This window comes from Filicampus tigris, chromosome 19, assembly GCF_054856515.1.
Source record: "Filicampus tigris isolate MCC_2025a chromosome 19, RoL_Ftig_1.0, whole genome shotgun sequence".
Classification (NCBI taxonomy): Eukaryota; Metazoa; Chordata; class Actinopteri; order Syngnathiformes; family Syngnathidae; genus Filicampus; species Filicampus tigris.
The window spans coordinates 7645649-7662657 of NC_141235.1; the positions used below are offsets into that span (position 1 = coordinate 7645649).

General features: G+C 40.3%; 1 protein-coding gene and 1 long non-coding RNA gene across 7 annotated transcripts in view; one reads left to right on the plus strand and one right to left on the minus strand.

Annotated features, from left to right (window-relative positions):
* LOC147129235 (uncharacterized) overlaps positions 1-4600 on the minus strand; it is a 38129-nt gene extending 33529 nt beyond the window's left edge. For both annotated transcript variants that reach the window (XR_015082618.1, XR_015082619.1), the window contains exons 1-2: positions 4472-4600; positions 4121-4221 (exon numbers count right to left, since the gene is read on the minus strand). This is a non-coding gene — a long non-coding RNA (uncharacterized LOC147129235). The remainder of the gene's footprint in view (positions 1-4120; positions 4222-4471) is intronic.
* A 361-nt stretch (positions 4601-4961) lies between these two features.
* On the plus strand, positions 4962-11695 carry LOC147129236 (uncharacterized). 5 transcript variants are annotated; one of them, XM_086016906.1, is made up of 6 exons: positions 5123-5223; positions 7478-7524; positions 7911-8050; positions 8979-9066; positions 9654-10148; positions 11449-11695. In XM_086016906.1, coding segments are annotated over exons 5-6 (453 nt in total). In that variant the 5' UTR covers positions 5123-5223; positions 7478-7524; positions 7911-8050; positions 8979-9066; positions 9654-9697; the 3' UTR covers positions 11451-11695. The 5 variants fall into 5 exon arrangements, with proteins under 5 accessions (XP_085873030.1, XP_085873031.1, XP_085873032.1 ...); XM_086016904.1 differs by lacking the exons at positions 5123-5223; positions 8979-9066 and adding an exon at positions 4962-5054; XM_086016902.1 differs by lacking the exon at positions 8979-9066 and having other exon boundaries at positions 5126-5223.
* The last annotated feature ends 5314 nt before the right edge of the window (positions 11696-17009 follow it).

The window sequence follows — 17009 nt, forward strand, 5'->3', positions numbered from 1 at the left end:
GGACATAAGTAAGCGTTGAAATTGGACAGAGCAAACATTCAAAGTATGGCATGTCAAACATGGCAGCCTCTGTCACACTTAACCTAACGAGGGTCTGCCTCATGATCATAAACACAATTGTTTCCAGTTACTCGGGAGGTGAGAGATGTGCCGCGGAAGCGTTGCTGTCACCCATAAATCACTCTGAATTTATTGTCAACCAGGTGGGCCCACCCTGTATCTCTTATTGCCGCCTCTTGCTACAGGGAGCTGCTCCTCCATTTTATTTGATGTATTCCCCCCTCCCATTTTGTCACCTGACATAAATTAGTTGAGCGAGATGCTCGGCCCACTGTCCTCAAAGGCACTCGGCACTCTCGACATAGCGAGAAGGGCACGTGAAGCGGAGTCATCAATAACAAGCAAGTGCGCTCTACCTGTTTCCAATTACGCAGCCGTATATCTTCTGTTATTTACGAGTGGGCCTAATTTGCATGTTTCAGATTTTTGCACGGCGAGCTCTATAAATACTCGCGTGTGGCCCCGGTAAATTAAGCAGTAAAACAAGTGGCGTGTCAGGATGTTGGGGGCCTGTGGAGGTGGACAGGGGGATGTGGGGAGCAGGCCCCGCAAAGTCAGATGTTGCGCCGGGAGTTGTGCACACGTCGACACTAATTGCATCCTTCCCAGAGTTGATGTTATTTCATTGTGAGCGCCCTGCAAAAGGTCAGGTCCAAATTGGGAGAGAGTGGCAAGAAACTCTTTCAAGGAATCAAAAATCCCTTTGGGGATGTTCGGTATGCAATGTGGGCAAAGTGTTCTTGCGGCGTCACGTTAATTTGCCTCCTCGCTGTAGTGTATTTTTTGTGCTCTCTGGAATGTAAAGCAACTTCCAATTTCAGCCCTGTTGTATAAGCGTTAATTTGATGCTCACCGCTTGCCTCATATCTCATGAGTCACTCTGATGCTATACGTGCTAGAGGCCGGGCTATAAGGCCTTAAAATAAAAACATATACAGTATATGATTTTCAATTTGAACTGATTTTGTCCCCTTTGCCGATAAAAGCAAATGACACTGACATTCAAAACAAGGTCTGTAATAGAAATCATTTTGAAATAACATTTTTGAGGGTGATTAAGTAAGTGCACCTTCTTCACCGCACACTTGTCTTCTCCAATTTGTTCCAAGTAGGCAGGCAGACGTTTGGTCAAATTTCGAATGTTCAGAGTACTACCTTGGTTTCAGAGTAACCCAGACTATTCCTGCCAACGAGTCCGGAAGTTGTTACAAAACTGTTGCCTGTGTTATTGGCAACAAAGTTTTGGCTTTCAACATTTTTGGAGCCATATGTGCTGCTTTTTGTGTGACACCCACACAAAATCTGTTTATTGTAGTGAGGTGTGACTAAAGGGAGGGAAAGTATGGCAGGTACAGGACTGGCCTGCAGTCCCTTTGTGTTCGCTAGCGGAGAATGTGTTGTTATTATTGCACTACTGTATATTGTCAGTCTAACAGTTTTTTTTTAAAAGAGAAAATGCTCTGGAAATAAGAAATGGGGAAGAAATGTGTTTAGCCATTTATCTTCACCTCGTGCCAGGTCTATTTAATTTTGCTCACCCATGGATATAAATTGTGCCTCTTTATCGGTCAAGACGGGCGAAAGACGGCAGCGGCCACGGGCGTGAGGGAAGGGCAGAGCAAGGGGGCAAAAGATTTATACTCAAAAGAAGAAAAAAACCATGACCCTGGGTCTCCACTGGTTGTCGGCGGAACATCTTCTACCTTGAGAATTCACGTGTGCCGTATATCACTCAGTCCTTGAACAAATTCGGCTTTGACACAAAAAAACCAAATAATTCTGAAGCACTCCCACCGCCAACCTTTCTTGCTACAATTAAGGCTTGCTCCTTGCGGCACAGCAGAATTTGTGTACCCTTCTGCTCTCAGCACGTGTACTGTATGAATTGCAAACAGATACACAGGTGGCTGGGTATTAGCCAAGAGACAAGGGTGCGGAATGTAAAGGTGAGAGCATCGGGGCAATGTTGGGTTAGTATGCTAACGAACATTTGAGCGAGAAAGACGCAGGTGGGCAGGTGAATGAGAGGCCCAAGTTGGAGACCACCGGGTGAGATAGACAGGTGGTGCAAGAGAAAAAAAAATCAAATAAAATCAGTCAGGAGTCAAATGCTGAGTCTGTGACAACAAATAAATGAGCTTATTTTATTGTAACCTAGCGACACAGTCCCCTGCTGCGGCTGCAATGCAATAAAATCACTCACAAATACGCACGCACACGGCATCCAATCCCATCTCAGTGTTCGTCAATAAAAATCCCTTTGGACAAGCATGATGGAGAGGCACTCGACTCGACTGCGGAGCAGGAATGCTCAGAAAACGACTTGTGGATAAAATATTACCCTGCTGGCAGCTGGCTTGCCAATCCAAATTAAAAAAAAAAAAAAAAAAAAGTTGGAGTGGTCGGGTTTATTCTGCACCCTTCACTGATGCTATATTTCACCTTTTTACACGTGCTGACCCGCCCTCCTATATACACACAAACGCTGACGGGGAGGTTATTATATAGGCATGCCTTACAGGAAGTCAGATGGTAAATTACTGAATCTTTACCCACAAAGCACAGAGATGAATCCTCATCTGTAAATTTTACTTTCATATAAGATTCAAGTCTAAAATAAGCACACAAATCTGTTTACTATCTACGGTTGATCATAACAACATACAACTTGTTTGCATTTACAAACCCCATTTCCACTGAAGTGGGACATTTATGTAAAATGTAAATAAAGACAGAATTCATCCATCCATTCATTCTCTGAATCGCTAAGACAACGATTCGAAAAATCTTTTTCTTATAGTCAAAATGAATACACTACAAAGACAAGAGTCAATACTTCACGTGACTTTTTTTGGAGACTCCTGAGTAATGCAGCTGACTCTGTCTAGTCTAATGAGTGCCATTTGTCAGCTCCTTGACAAACAATATGCCTATTCTCTGAAATGCAACATGTAAATAAGACATGAAAAGCCAAGTGTCCTTGAAGGCATTTGATTGTATTGAAGTGTTCGTGTGAAAAGTTAATATCCGTATTATCCATCATCACTCAACATCTGAACAACCATTAAGTGATTTAAGCTTCTCGATGATTAACCGTTTGGCAAACCAGCATTTCTTCTGACCACGGATGTTATTATATTTAGAATTGAGGAGGATTTGTTCAGTTATTGGTGTGTCTGACTTGATTTTATTGGCATGATGGGCAGTTGTCACATGAAAAAAAACATGCATTGCACCCTACTGCTGTTCTCTATGAGCTCCCTGAAATTGATTTAATAAAAGAAAAGTGTTTTGAATTGCAATTTTATAATGCGTTTTATTTAAGGTAGTGAGGCATGGGGTATTTTTTCTCACACTATATAGTGTTGGCATTTACACTTAATAGTGTTAATGTATGCACCCAATAGTGTCATTATTACTGTACTGTCAACCCTATACAGTATTTCATTGCTGTTGCACTGTTCAGATAATCTGCAAGGTCTGCAGAAACTGGATAAACGATCCTGATCATTTGAATCCAGTGTGTCGCAGCAGGGAGAGATAGAAAACAGGCAGGACAGCGGACCTCGAGGAACAGGATTGAAGACCCCTGCATTACACAATGATGCTGGTTTTAATGGAGCGCTGCTTGAAGGATCGAGGTCACAGCCATTCGTTATTGTCAAATGTCAAAACATTTTTGTTCTACGCGGCCAGCCTGATCCTTGCCCCTGCCTACTATAAATTTCAGCTTAGTATAAAAATTAAATGCTATAAACAACAAAAACCCTTTTTGGGATTATTGTGTATATGTTTTTATTCAATATAACAGTAATATCTTCATTGCACTGCTCTCAGAATGTCTTATTCAGGGGGATACATTTTCTTCTTCAAAGATGTGCTTTGGAAAGTCAAAAAGAAGATTTATGGCATGAACGTTTGACAATGGGTGCAGGCTGCCGATCAAAGCGCGTCCAATTCCATTTAATTAAAACGAGCTCCCTGCGATAGGGTGTAACATCAGTGTGGATTGTAGAAAAACCCAGAAACGTGCTGATCAAAGTCTTTCTCACCCCATTACCTTATTGCAAGTGTGTGCGGTGACTTGTCCCGGTGTCGTGAAACCGGTGACGCAGCAGAGCATCTGCTCATTAAGATGGAATCCAACACATGCTTGACATCCTGCCACGTTAAAAGAGCAAAGATATTTTGACTATTTAAAAAGGAACATTTTTATGTCTTTTTTCATCATAATTTATATTACTCGATGTCTGAGGGCACGCTTTCGACAAAATAGCCAAAGGATCAAGAATTCTAGTCATATTTTTACAGCCTATTTCTTGCCGTGTTGAAATGGTCTTATTTTAGTGGGTTTGACTGTCCCTCGGCCAACAACTACACAAAGCAGGCAACTAAATGCCACATGTCTTACCTCGCACCCAGCCACCTCTTGTCACGAACTTTGCTTTTGATTACTTTGTTTGGATTTACTTTTGTTTCACTAGGGCATGTTTTTCAGTGTCTCTTGTTCATGTCTGGTCAAGTCATTAGGGTTTCGTTTCCACCTGTTCTTGTCAGCCCTTTTGCGTGTGTCTATCAATCAGCTCTGTCCAGCTACTGCGGCCTTGTCCAGGTGTACCTCGTTGTCTCGTTAATTTGTTTGTATCTAGTTCCCTGTATAAAAAATATTTACAAACAAAGTTAATATGTACTGTTTTGTTTATTCGATTATGTAGTTGTTCCTTCAATTTGGGTTGTGTCTCAATATAAAACCAAGGAAAATGCAGTTATAACAAATTGAATAGCTTCTCAATTAAAGTGAGAGCGAGATGATAAACACAGGTGGAGAATACTGAGAATGAAAAGGAAACAGGTGTGTTCGCAGCTTATGATAGTGACACATGTGACTGAGGTAGACATGGGTGGGGGATCATTGCCAGGTGGATAAGCTTTCTGCGCAACAGGATCTCTGGGAGATGAACATTTGGTGAGATTTGCAGTTGAGGGAGCATTAGGTGAGAGGGAAACAGGTGCTTTATTATTTACAATTTGAGAGAGACACAGGCCTCTGGACATTCAGTGGGAGGGATGAATGAAGTTAACGTGAGCGAGACACAGGTGGTGGAACACTGGGTGAGGTAGACAAAGATGGGCGAACACTTGTTCCAAGAGGAAACAACACAGGTGTGTCAAATTTGATTAAGAAAGACGAGCATATATGATGAGGCAGAAATAGGTGGAAGAACAACAAGTGAAATGTTACTAGAAAAGCACCAGAGGGTGGAAAATGTGTGAGTCAATTAGGAGACGTACGGGAATGTAGCGTATAATATAATAAAAGTCATTCCTGTTTATTAAAACATTCGAGCCTCCCTGACAGAAACGCATTACAGCGTGACAGACAAAGAAAAAGTAATAATCTGAGAAGACTATTTTCAATTAAGATGACACAGCATAGCAGACACCAGCTTCGAATACTATAAATGTAATTGAATGTGTGTACAGTATATATTTATTAAAAAAAAAAAAAAGAGTACGCCGATTCACTGAACACAGATGTGAAGCTATTCCGCTCAATAGCACTCATATGAAGAAATATTTTTTTCGCTGATTGACAGGGGAGCAAAATGATCACGTTTTCATTTTGAGACATGGTGTGGCAGCTAGTGGCTCATTATCCATCATTTTCATCACCGTTTCCAGTTACAGTAAGCAATATAATAAAAAAAAGTTAACACATGGCCACAGGTGCACACGTCATATTTATTCATGAAAAGCTTCCTCATCGGTGAACTTGTTACTAAGCAACGCGTTCCTCAATAATGCCTGACATTTTGACTAACTGGTGATCTCACACATTACTATATCTAATATCGTAGTCCGATTAAAGTTACTATTCACAGACTTAATGCATTACTTTGTGACATAAGTTGGAAAATTGTACTGTAGCATGTCTATCTTGAAGGATCAAATCAGATTGACTATAATTAATCCATGGAGTAAAAAACAGCATTAATGATCATTTCTGCCTTGCACGATAGAAAAAGAGTGTATATGTATCCCAGTAATCATCAAAATCAAACTAAAATGCGCCATTTATAGGCAATCGTATATTTGGCGTAATCGCTGCTACAGTGGTGTGAAACTCTGCCTTATCGCCATTCACTATTTTTTGTTGTGGTCGTCGTTATCGCTGGTGTTGCACTGTTGCCCATGCAGACAAAATCTTCCCACAAACGTGACAGGCAGTCCATCTTTAGTTGGATCTGGCAATACCCACGATGCACTCTGTGAGTGCACACACACACACACGCGCGCGCGCGCACACAAAGAAGTAGCTGCAAGAAAACGATGAATTATTCTGCTTGATGGCGCACCTGTCGTCTTAATGTTTTTTGTGCACGTGTGTGTGTGTGTGTGTGTGTGTGTGCGTGTGCTGTGAAAACAGCACCACACAACAAAAGAGCCTGCCTTCCACCTTCACATGCCATGTGTTTGTCAGCCAAAGTTGCAAGTAAGAACTTTGTTTTAATGAAGGCGACACAAAATGATAGGCCCGTAAAGGGCTTATGGAAAAGTGATATTAAGTTCAGGCTTCGAATATCGGTTCCGGCCTCCCTGTGTTGAGTTTGCATCTTTTCTGGAAAAGTTCGTTAGATTCCAGGGGGATTACTTGGAAGCAAAACACTTTGGATTGGAAATATGTCTTTTGTGACACCAGTCCTGGAACTTTTCCGACACACTTTGTCAAGCAGATGAGGAGCATGTAATATACACGATCTCCTGACTAATACTGAGGCTGCTGTCACCTCTGTGACATTTCTGAATATAGCTGACAAAAAGGGAAGCCGCATGCTGTGACGTTCATCACAATGCGTCATATAGGCTCTGTAATGAGTTTGGAGAATTGTTTTTGAAACTTTAAATGAGTTGCAAATTAATAACTCGGTAGGACCCCGGTGTTCTTTAATAATGTCAGTAAACAATATCAATAAAAATGTTCCCATCACCAGCAGGGAATCGCTCAATTTAAAACCAAGACAGTAAACATACATATTATGTTTACCATCTTCTTCTATGGCAGCGCACCTGAGTGGAATATTACTGCCCCCTGTGGTTGCTCCTGAAGATCCTTTTTTTTTTTTTTTATTTAGAAAAAACAAAAGAGATGCTCAGTTGGCGATGATGTATAGTTTTTTTCTTTGTGATTTCTGTTATTTTCTCTTTTGTTGTTGCCTTGGAATCGTTTTTCCATCTCCAAATTAAATCTGACGACCAATCAAACATTAATTATTCCATATTTATTTATTTATTTATTTATTTATTTATTGAGGCTTGATTGCATTTCCAGGTGTGTGTGTGTTTGTGGTTTGTGGTTTGTGGTTTGTGCTAATGAATCACCTGCTGGATTTATGTTAATGCATGTCACACTTTACAGGCGCTACTTGTCATCAACCTGTTAGAGTTTTTTCCCCAAGATAACAGGTATGAGAGGCAGGCTTAATAGTACCAGAAAATAAATAATGACTTAACACTTTTTTTCAATCAACCCTATGTATGTTTTTACAGCATTTACATCCCTTACGTTGTGTAACAACTGAAATAACCAAAAAAGAAAAATCTGCGATATCGCAGAAAAAAAGTTGTTGTTTTTTTCGAAGAATATAGCTGTGATTCGTAGTCGTAATATTAGAAAGATAAAAGTTGGAAATGTACCAGTTGAGATGAACAAGAGTAATTTGTAATGTATACTTTATTCTTTGGTTGGCATTGCATGTCAAATCAGAGCAAATAACTGGTGCGCTGTCCTTTTGTGTTGTGTCATACGTGTTGTGTCCTGCACCGACTAATTATACAACTGCGCCTTTAAGACACCCAACCTGCGTCTCACCTGGAAAACCTGTAAGACTTGCTGACACGCCTGCTCTGCCCCAAATGTGACCACTCTGTCGAAGGTGTTGAGAGTGTTGGCGGTGTTGGGAGAACAGATTGAAAGCGACAGAACGCAAAGGTAAGAGCACGATTTCCCTTTCCCTCCTTTTCCTAATGGGCCTTTCCCTCGCTGCAGGGAGGCTGATGGAATTTCATTACTTATGATTGAAAAGCCACCAACTTTCCAAAGCGGGGAGGAGGCGCACTTAAAATGCCGCCGTGCCCCCTGTGGATGCCGACAATCGAATTTACCCTCGGTTGGATCAAATGCGGAACCCCTCCCCTCTAGTATAAGATGTTATTATTTCCAAATCCAGGTTATAGCGGAATATGTGATCACGTCTGCCAGGGGAGCAGTAAGGTAATGTTCATCAATGTGGAAGAATCAATCTGACTTTACTGGCTAATGTGTTCAAAAAGGAGCCTAAAATGTTCATGATTCGCACTCAAGAGGAGTAAAAATACCCGGCAGGTTGAAGTCCAGATAGAAAAGTTATTTAAGGATTGCAACCAGATTTGTAAGATGGTAGCGTGATAAAGGAAAACACGCCCGAGTGAATAATTCCAAAACAACAACACATGATGACACATGGATACTGTCAAGCAGGGGTGTGGAAACTATGGCTATATGCACATGGAATGTTTTCACAAGAAAGTTAGGCTACAAGGTAAAAAAAAAAAGTGAGAATAAGATCTGAGAATAAGCTCATAGCATTGTGAGAAAAACAGTCATATGAGGAAAAGGGTGTTTTTGTTAAGTTGCAGTCTAAGAATAAAGTCATCGCATTTTGAGAAATAAAAGTTGTGATGAGAAATGACAAAAAATAGCGGGGTTTCGCATTGCGTTACAACCTGAGAATAGTCGTCGTGTTATGAGGTGGGAGATGTTTTTTTCTGAGAATAAAGTTGTAGCATGAAAAGAACAAAGTTGTAATATTACAAATCTGAGAATTAACTCATAGCATTCTGACAACTGAAAATAAAGTAGTTTGTTTTTTTTTTTATAGAAAAATAATGTTGGATCTTGGATTTTGGATGAACAAGAGTGAAGATCTGAGGAGGAAAATTTTTTTTAAAAAAGCAATTTTTGAGGGGGTGAGCTTTTACAATTATTTTGGTATATTGCTTGAGAAAACATTTTTATAAAGTTGCTGTACAAAAATTAGTCATAGGGGAAAAAAATCTCATTTGTTGTCTTTCAAAAAGTAGAAGTCTTCTGAAAGTTATGTTATTCTGTAGAAAAATTAGTGCATAAAATTACAATATTATGAGAAAGAAGATGCTTGTCAAGTATTTCTTGTTAAAGTTGCTATCAGAGAACAAAGTCAAAGCGCTGCAAGAAAAAGTATTTTTTAAATTATCTTTAGAAAAAATGTCGCTCTTTGGAGATAAAATTTGCAATATTATGGTCAATATTTTGTTGTAATGAAGCCTAAAGTTGTAGTGGCATCAGAAACAAGTTTTTTTTTGGTTGTTTTTTAGAAAATAGTTGAGCTAAATTGTAGAGCTATAGGGGAAAAAATGTAATATCAATATAAAAGGTCAATGAAAAAAAAATTGGGGGAGATCTTATCTTGGAATTGTAAAGCTACAAAAAAAAAGGATTCTGAGAGATGGTTTTTTTGTTTTAGAAAAGCTCAAGAAAACGCTGACACTGTCCCACCCTCCTTTTTGTCTTTCAGCCTTTTGACACATCCTCGCCTCACACGCCTCTGTAATCCACGCCATGTCGGTCGTTCACAGCGAGGAGGAGGAATTGGACGCAAAGCCTCCTCCGTACCAAAACCCCCCTCAGATGTACTATAGTCAGCCTCAGATGTACCAGGCTCAGCCTCAGATGTACCAGGTTCAGCCTCAGGTGTACCAGGTTCAATCTCAGGTATACCAGGGTCAACCTCAGATGTATCAGGCTCAGGCTCAGCCTCAGATGTACCAGGCTCAGCCTCAGATGTACCAGGCTCAGCCTCAGATGTACCAGGCGCAGCCTCAGATGTACCAGGAACAGCCTCAGAGGGTCCAGGTGACCGAGAGCAGACACGATCGCCATGACGAAGGCAGCAAGTGCCCCAAATGCTGTCTTAAGACGCGAAACTGCCTCATGAGCCCTGAGTGCGGCCGGGCGCTGCAGATCTCCAGCATTGTCGCCATGTGCGGAATGTGCCTCCGCTTCTTTGTGTGTAAGTGTCCATATTTTCTCTTTCCTTCTATTGGAGAAAAACACTAGCTTCCTTCACACTTAGTAAAGGCAGCTTCCTGGTCGCAAACATAGAACTATCGACTGCTACTCAGAATAGAGTTTTACAAAAATAACCTTGGGCAACGAGCCACATGAACAGATAATAATGCAGTTAGACTTGGTGAAGTAGCGTGCGGCACATGTCCCGCTTGTTGTACAGTATGTTTGTGATCAAGAGGCAGCATCATAGGCCAATGAACACGCTCCTGAATTGATTGTTTTCAGGTTCTGAGGGTACAGGGATGGGAAACTCAACATTCTGCCGCCTACATTTTTCCATGCAATATTAACGAACAAAACAAGAGTAGCATTAACTCCATTATGAAACTGGAATGGTACAGGTTAGACTACATTCCAGAATAGAATGGTCCATTTTAGGTGAAATTCCAGTTTTGAGAGGTTCAGTTTTGGATAGATTACAGAACACAATGGTCCAGCCTCCAATACCAAATGGAATGGTCAGTTTTGGGCTGTATTCCAGAATGGAATGATCAAGTATAGGATAAACACTGTTCCATAAGGAAACTACTGTATGATCCAGAACACAATGGTCCCATTTCTGATATATTCTAGAAGAGAATGCCCCACATTAGCTGATGTTCCAAAATGGTATTGTCAATTCTAGACTGTATTCCAGAACAGAATGGTCCAGAAGATCAATTGAAAATTGTCCAGTGTTCTGCAGGATGTACACTCAGGATGCTACCTAAAGCTCTGAACCCTCTTTTAAATATGGTCTCCACCACTTTTGCACCTGTTGCCAGCTGCGCCCACATTTTTTGTTTTTGATGATTGAACACAGAATTTTATTCCCACTATTTGGGTCTCTAGTTAATCGGGCCCGATTGGACATAACGATTCATGATGAGAAATAGGAAGGGACAAAATCTGTACTAATGGGACAGATTAAACAACAAGGGTCACTATGAGATGCAATAGGGGACATTATGGGACACTATAGAACATAATTCAACATGATTAGACACAATAGGGACATTTTAAGATACTACGAAACATAAAGGGATAAGATGGCACATAAAAGGACGTGATGGGAAGTAATTGAGGCATAATGATACAATAGGGGATACCGTGAGACAAAACAGGACATAAATAAGAAATGATCGGACATGTCAGGTGACATTATGGGATAAAATATTTGCCTTATTTACCAAGGTCTTTCTCTGCTCAAAATGAATGTTGTAAAATGAAACAATGGAACTTTATTCATCTTCTTTCCCCAGAATATCCAATCCTGACACAACTTTTCCAGGATACATTGACTCCCCCGGGTTCTTCGACATCTTGCAAGGGATTTATTACTTCTATGGCGCCAATTGCCATTGTCCATCGTCCATCCATAATGTATGCTATGAGAAAGAGTGGTGAGGTCAGGCTGTTGTTTATTTAAAGAAGAGTTTCTTAATATATAAGTGTTTTTCACGCAAAGCTTGTGTGGTGAGTTGTCCTTTTGAATAAAATACAATGAAAAAAAAATATCTTTGTTTTTTGCTTTCAATCTGCTGCGACTGTGCCTTCTTTCCAATTTCATAAATATAAATTAAAAAATAAGACACAGCCGAGAGATGATAAAGTGACACACTTGGATGCCAGAAAGCCAGACTTGTAGATGAATGACAGTGCCGAGGAAAGCGACTTGTTGTTGCGGAGGATTGGGGGAAGGCGACATCAATGATCTCAGATGGATTTGGTGTCAGGAAACATGAAACTAATACATCAGTATTGATCCTGACCTTGTGGCAGTAGCGGCAAGGCAACAAAGATCATAAAATATAAAAAAAAATTAGAAAGGGACTGAAACGGTCCAGTGCAGGCTGCCACATGAGCAGATGATAATCTCTTTTGGGTTGGTGATGCAGCATGTGGCACATTGCCTACATCCCTGTTCCAAGTATGTTTTTACACACTGACCAACAGGCTGCTGAAATGTTTTTTTCAATTCTCGGGGTCCATGGTTTAGATACTCTGGGATCCCCTTTTTTTGCCACCCCCGTTGTTAAGCAAAAAAAATGCGGCTTTTACTCTGTTCCAGGACAGAATTGTCTGCTCGGGGCTATCATCCAGAATTAAATGCTCCATTTGATGCTATATTCCAGAAAGGAATGATGCAGTTTAATATAGGTGCCACAATGGAATGTCTAGCTGCATTCAAGAAAGGAATAGTACATTTTTTTCCAAAATGGAATGGTCAACTGTAAGGTGATGGTCAAGATTAGGATTTGTTCCAACAATGGAATGGTCCATTTTAGGCATTTTACCAGAACGGGAGAAGTCTGCCTTGGGCTGTATTCTAGAATTGTGCATCTAGACCGTAATGATCCAGACTAAGATTTATTCCAGAAAAGAATGGTCGGGGGCTGTAATCCAGAACATAATGATCCACTTTAGGCTATATTTCAGAATGGAATGGTCCACTTAAGGCTCGATACCCGAATGGAACGGTCCAATTTTGGTCATGTTTCAGACTGAAATGATCCAGATAAGGAATCGTTCCAGAACACAATGGTCCACTTTAGGCTACAGTTCATTCCAGAAGGGAATGGTATGGGCTGTATTGCTGAATAGAATTGCTTACATTTGTCTAGTTTCCAGAATGTAATGGTTCAGCTTTATGATTCATTCTAGAAACGGAATGGTCCACTTCAGGCTACCATATATTCCAGGATCAAATGGTCTCATTTACAGTGTATTACAGAAAAGACGGTTTAAATTTAAAGTATAATTTAGATTGGAATGGTACATTTTGGCTATATTCTAGAACAGAATGGTCTAGTTTAGGCTAAACTCCAGAGCTGAATGGTTCAATTTGGGCTATATTACATGATATGAGCGTTATCATAGTCTATGTTAAATGAGTAGGACTAGTGCTCAGTGCAGAGCTTTAATCAGCAAATACCAAGCGCAAATGTCAGCAATTAACATGTTGAACGTTTCAGTTAAAAGTAAAGCGGACAAACATGGAACGCTTGCCCCAAATGTCACAGTCTTCACACACCGTTTTTTTTTCCCTTCCTGTAATTTTGCATTTCTCTTAATTTCCTTCCTTTCTTGTGTGGCCTACAAGTCGACGCTGGCGTCACAATAAAGGGGTGACATTTCCAGCAGACAGATTAGGACCGCACTCCAATTAATTTTGCTTACCCCCGCGTTAAACAGACAATCAGGCAAAGGCGAAATGTCATGGGAACAAACGAGGAGTCGCCATGTGGTTGACAATTACTACCAAGCACCTCACAAATGTCACTATGTTCAAGTGTGGACATTGCAGGACATAGATGACGGGAGGGGGCCTTGTCGGCTCGTTTCAAGCAGGTACCAGGGTTCTACGACATGTCAATTGAAAGGTCAAAGGTCCCAAGATTTGGGACAGATGACATTACATGACAAATTGTTATGCGCTGCTAACGCGTTTGACCATGTCAATATGACAACTAACACTACTGACCATATCAATGTGACAGTTAACCCAAGTAACCATGTCGAATGGACGAGTAAATCTACTGACCTTGTGAATGTGACAACATATGATAAAGCCCATGTAAATGCGACAACCAGCTCTCGGGATCCCGTCAATGTGACCACTAATGCTACTGACCATGTGAATATGATGACTAAATCAACTATGTCAATGGGATGTCATCAATAAAAGTAAATCTTCTGACCATGCTAGTGTGTTGACAAACAATACTGTCACATCCATGTGATGACTAACTGACTACGGCGATGTGTTTTGGAATGTAGCCCTAACTCAACCATTCAGTTCTGGGATAAGCCTAAAGTGGACCATTCGGATATGGAATATCGTCTAAAGTGGGTCATTCCATTTTGGAATGTAATCTAAACTGGGCCATTCCATTCTGGAATGTAGCCTAAAGTGGACCATTAAATTCTGGAACACAGCCTAATGGGACCGTTCTGTTCTGGAATATACCCTAAAGTGAGACACACTGGCCTAGAATATAGTGTAAACTGGAAACTTTTGTTCTCAAATTTAGCCTTAAATTTAACACTCCAATCTGTAATGTAGCCCGAACTACTGGTCCCTTTCATTCTAGAATACAGCCTAAGGAGGACTATTATTGTATATACTTTAAGGGGATCATTTTTGTAATGGAGAAAAAACTAGACCTTTCCATTCTGGAATATAGCCTATTGTGGATCATTGGATTTTGGAGGGTAGCCTAACCTGGACCATTTACTTATGGAATACAGCCTAACAGGACCTTTTGTTCTGGATTGTAACATTAAGTAAGCCTAAACTAGACCATTCTGTTCTGGAACATATCTTAAGTGAACTTTACCATAGTAGAATATACTGAAACCTAAATTTGACAATAACAATACAAAAAAGGGAAAAATAAGAATAGTTCAGAGGCAGTCAGTTGTGTTAGCTGGCTGTTTATCAAGGTGGTGGTGGTACTGTGGATGCGAGGTGTTGATGAAACACACTTCCATCTCTCAGGTCGCTTTAATTACCTTCCTGTCGCCAAGAAGCACAGCTGGCGTCGACCGTGATTGACTTGAACCACTGCCAGCCACTACGCAATTTGTCGCGTATAAACGCAACAAAAGCGACGGCTCATTACACTCATGAAATGAACACGGCAGAAGCGAGCGCGATTCCGTCGATTTGTTGTTCCGTCGCCAGCCCGGAAGTCTTTCCCAGCCTTGATTCACTCCTCTCGGTGCAAAACAAGTGTTTTGTCTTCCCGGAATGCAACAGCACAATAGCTGCAGCTAGCATGGATGCAGATTCATTAAGCTGCTGTAAGAAGATAGTTATTTTCACTTAACTGCCACCGAGAACGTATAAAAGGAGAATACAGCACACCGGAGCTACGCTTAAAGGCTTGCAAAGTTTGCGACGACCTTCAAGACTTGGATGGAACTTTTTCCTCCTTTTTCCCCACTCTTAACACCTTCCTTCTTCTGGCATGACGGAAATGGGAGATTGTTTTTTTTTTTCAGTCTAGTTGGTGCAAAGTAGAAAAGAAGCAGATGACATTTCATCACCATGGATACATCTTCAACGTTAACTAGATGGGAACATTGTGTGAGCATTCTACAGATGTACAGACAGGCCTGCCCACATCTGAAAGTACTCTGTCCATCTTAATAAGAATAGTAATACCACGGACACCTTGATACGCAATGTATATCTAAACTACGGTATAATGTAATCTCAGCACTTCATGAAAATATGGTATTCATTTTTTATCTATGATCTTTCTATTAATTCATTGATTATCTTTTATCAATCATATCTTTTGGGTTTGATTGTTATTATTTATTTACTTATTCATTGATTTTTATTTTTTAAACATAATTTTTAATATTTGGATCTTATCGTTATTTTGTACGCTTAGTTTTTAGTTGTATATTTTATTTCTGTATGCATTTACTTTTGTATTATAGATTGTTGTATTTATTTCCTTTTTTATATTTAATTATTTTATTGTATATTTAAAGGTATTAGTAATTTTTACTTTTGTATTTTGGGGGAATTTTGTTTTACTTTATTTATTCATTTATTCATTGAGGCTTCTGTATATTGACCCACTAGATTCCCTTGCTAGATTCAGCAGACGGGGCTGCTGTGCACAAATGCCAGCTGGCGCCCATTTTAACGCAAATTATCGCCACCTACAGGACTGAAGTGGAACAGTAACTCGCCAGAGTTCATGAACATTAGGTTGTCTTTAAATTGTGCAGTGTACCTCATTTTATGGCCACTGAGTGTTCTTTCACAACCCAGGCAGAAAGTTACAGACAAACTCACTTTTCCTGGAATCCAAAAATGAGCTGACCATGATCTTTTGTGGGAGCCGCTGTTTTCTTTTCAAAATATGTCTCCTGATAAGAGCAAAATTCACTGCAGTTATCACAATTTGTTGTTTTGTTTTAGGATGATCCATTTCGTCCTGCGTGCGCTCAAGAGACAAAACAATAAAAGCAGCGGCGTATCACTTTGCCCGAGCAAGACAAATAAAAAATTCTTGACACGGCGCGTACATTACACCGCGCGCAAACAAAACAACTTGGCCGTTTATCGCACCGTACGCATCTGCGATGGGCTTTTACCTGCTAATGGAATTTAGCTCCATTGAAAGAGAGAGAGAGAGAGAAGCATCCCGCCGCATCAAAGCCAAAACGCTGTTGTCTAAATATTGCATAAATCAAAAATCCATTAAGACGGCGGCGACGTGCTGCTTCCATCACCTGAGATCTCTCGCAAGCGCTCTCAAAGAAAAGAGTACATGGAAAATGACACCCCCCAAAAATAAAAAAAAGTGACTTATTATCATCATCTAGCAGCGTGTCAAAGACCATTTTTTTTACCCTTGAACATAATTCAGTGAGTCTGAAGGTTGTTTTTTTTAATTTATTAACTTTTATATCCAATGAGACACTGCAGGCCATCTTGTGTCCACTATGTATACAGTAGAAAGAAAATGTGAATCGTTTGGAATTACCGTACCGGCATTTCTCCATAAATGGTCATTAAATGAGATCTGATCTTCATCTAGTTAACAATAGACAAAGTCTGTTTAAACTAATACTGCACAAACAATGTTTTCATTGATCACATAATGTCAACATTTTACAGTGCAGGGTGGAACAAGTACATAAACCCCTAGGCTAATGACTTCTCCATGAGCTAATCGGAGTCAGGAGTCAGCCAACCTCGAGTCCAATCAATGTGATGAGATTAGAGGTGTTGGTTAAAGCTCCTCTCAAAAAGCATTGCCCGGAGTGAACCATGAAAGTTCTCAAAAGATTTAGA

What these genes read in the sequence shown, in the direction of transcription:
- LOC147129236 (XM_086016904.1), top strand. Translation starts at nt 9,698, where the DNA reads ATGTCGGTCGTTCACAGCGAGGAGGAGGAATTGGACGCAAAGCCTCCT.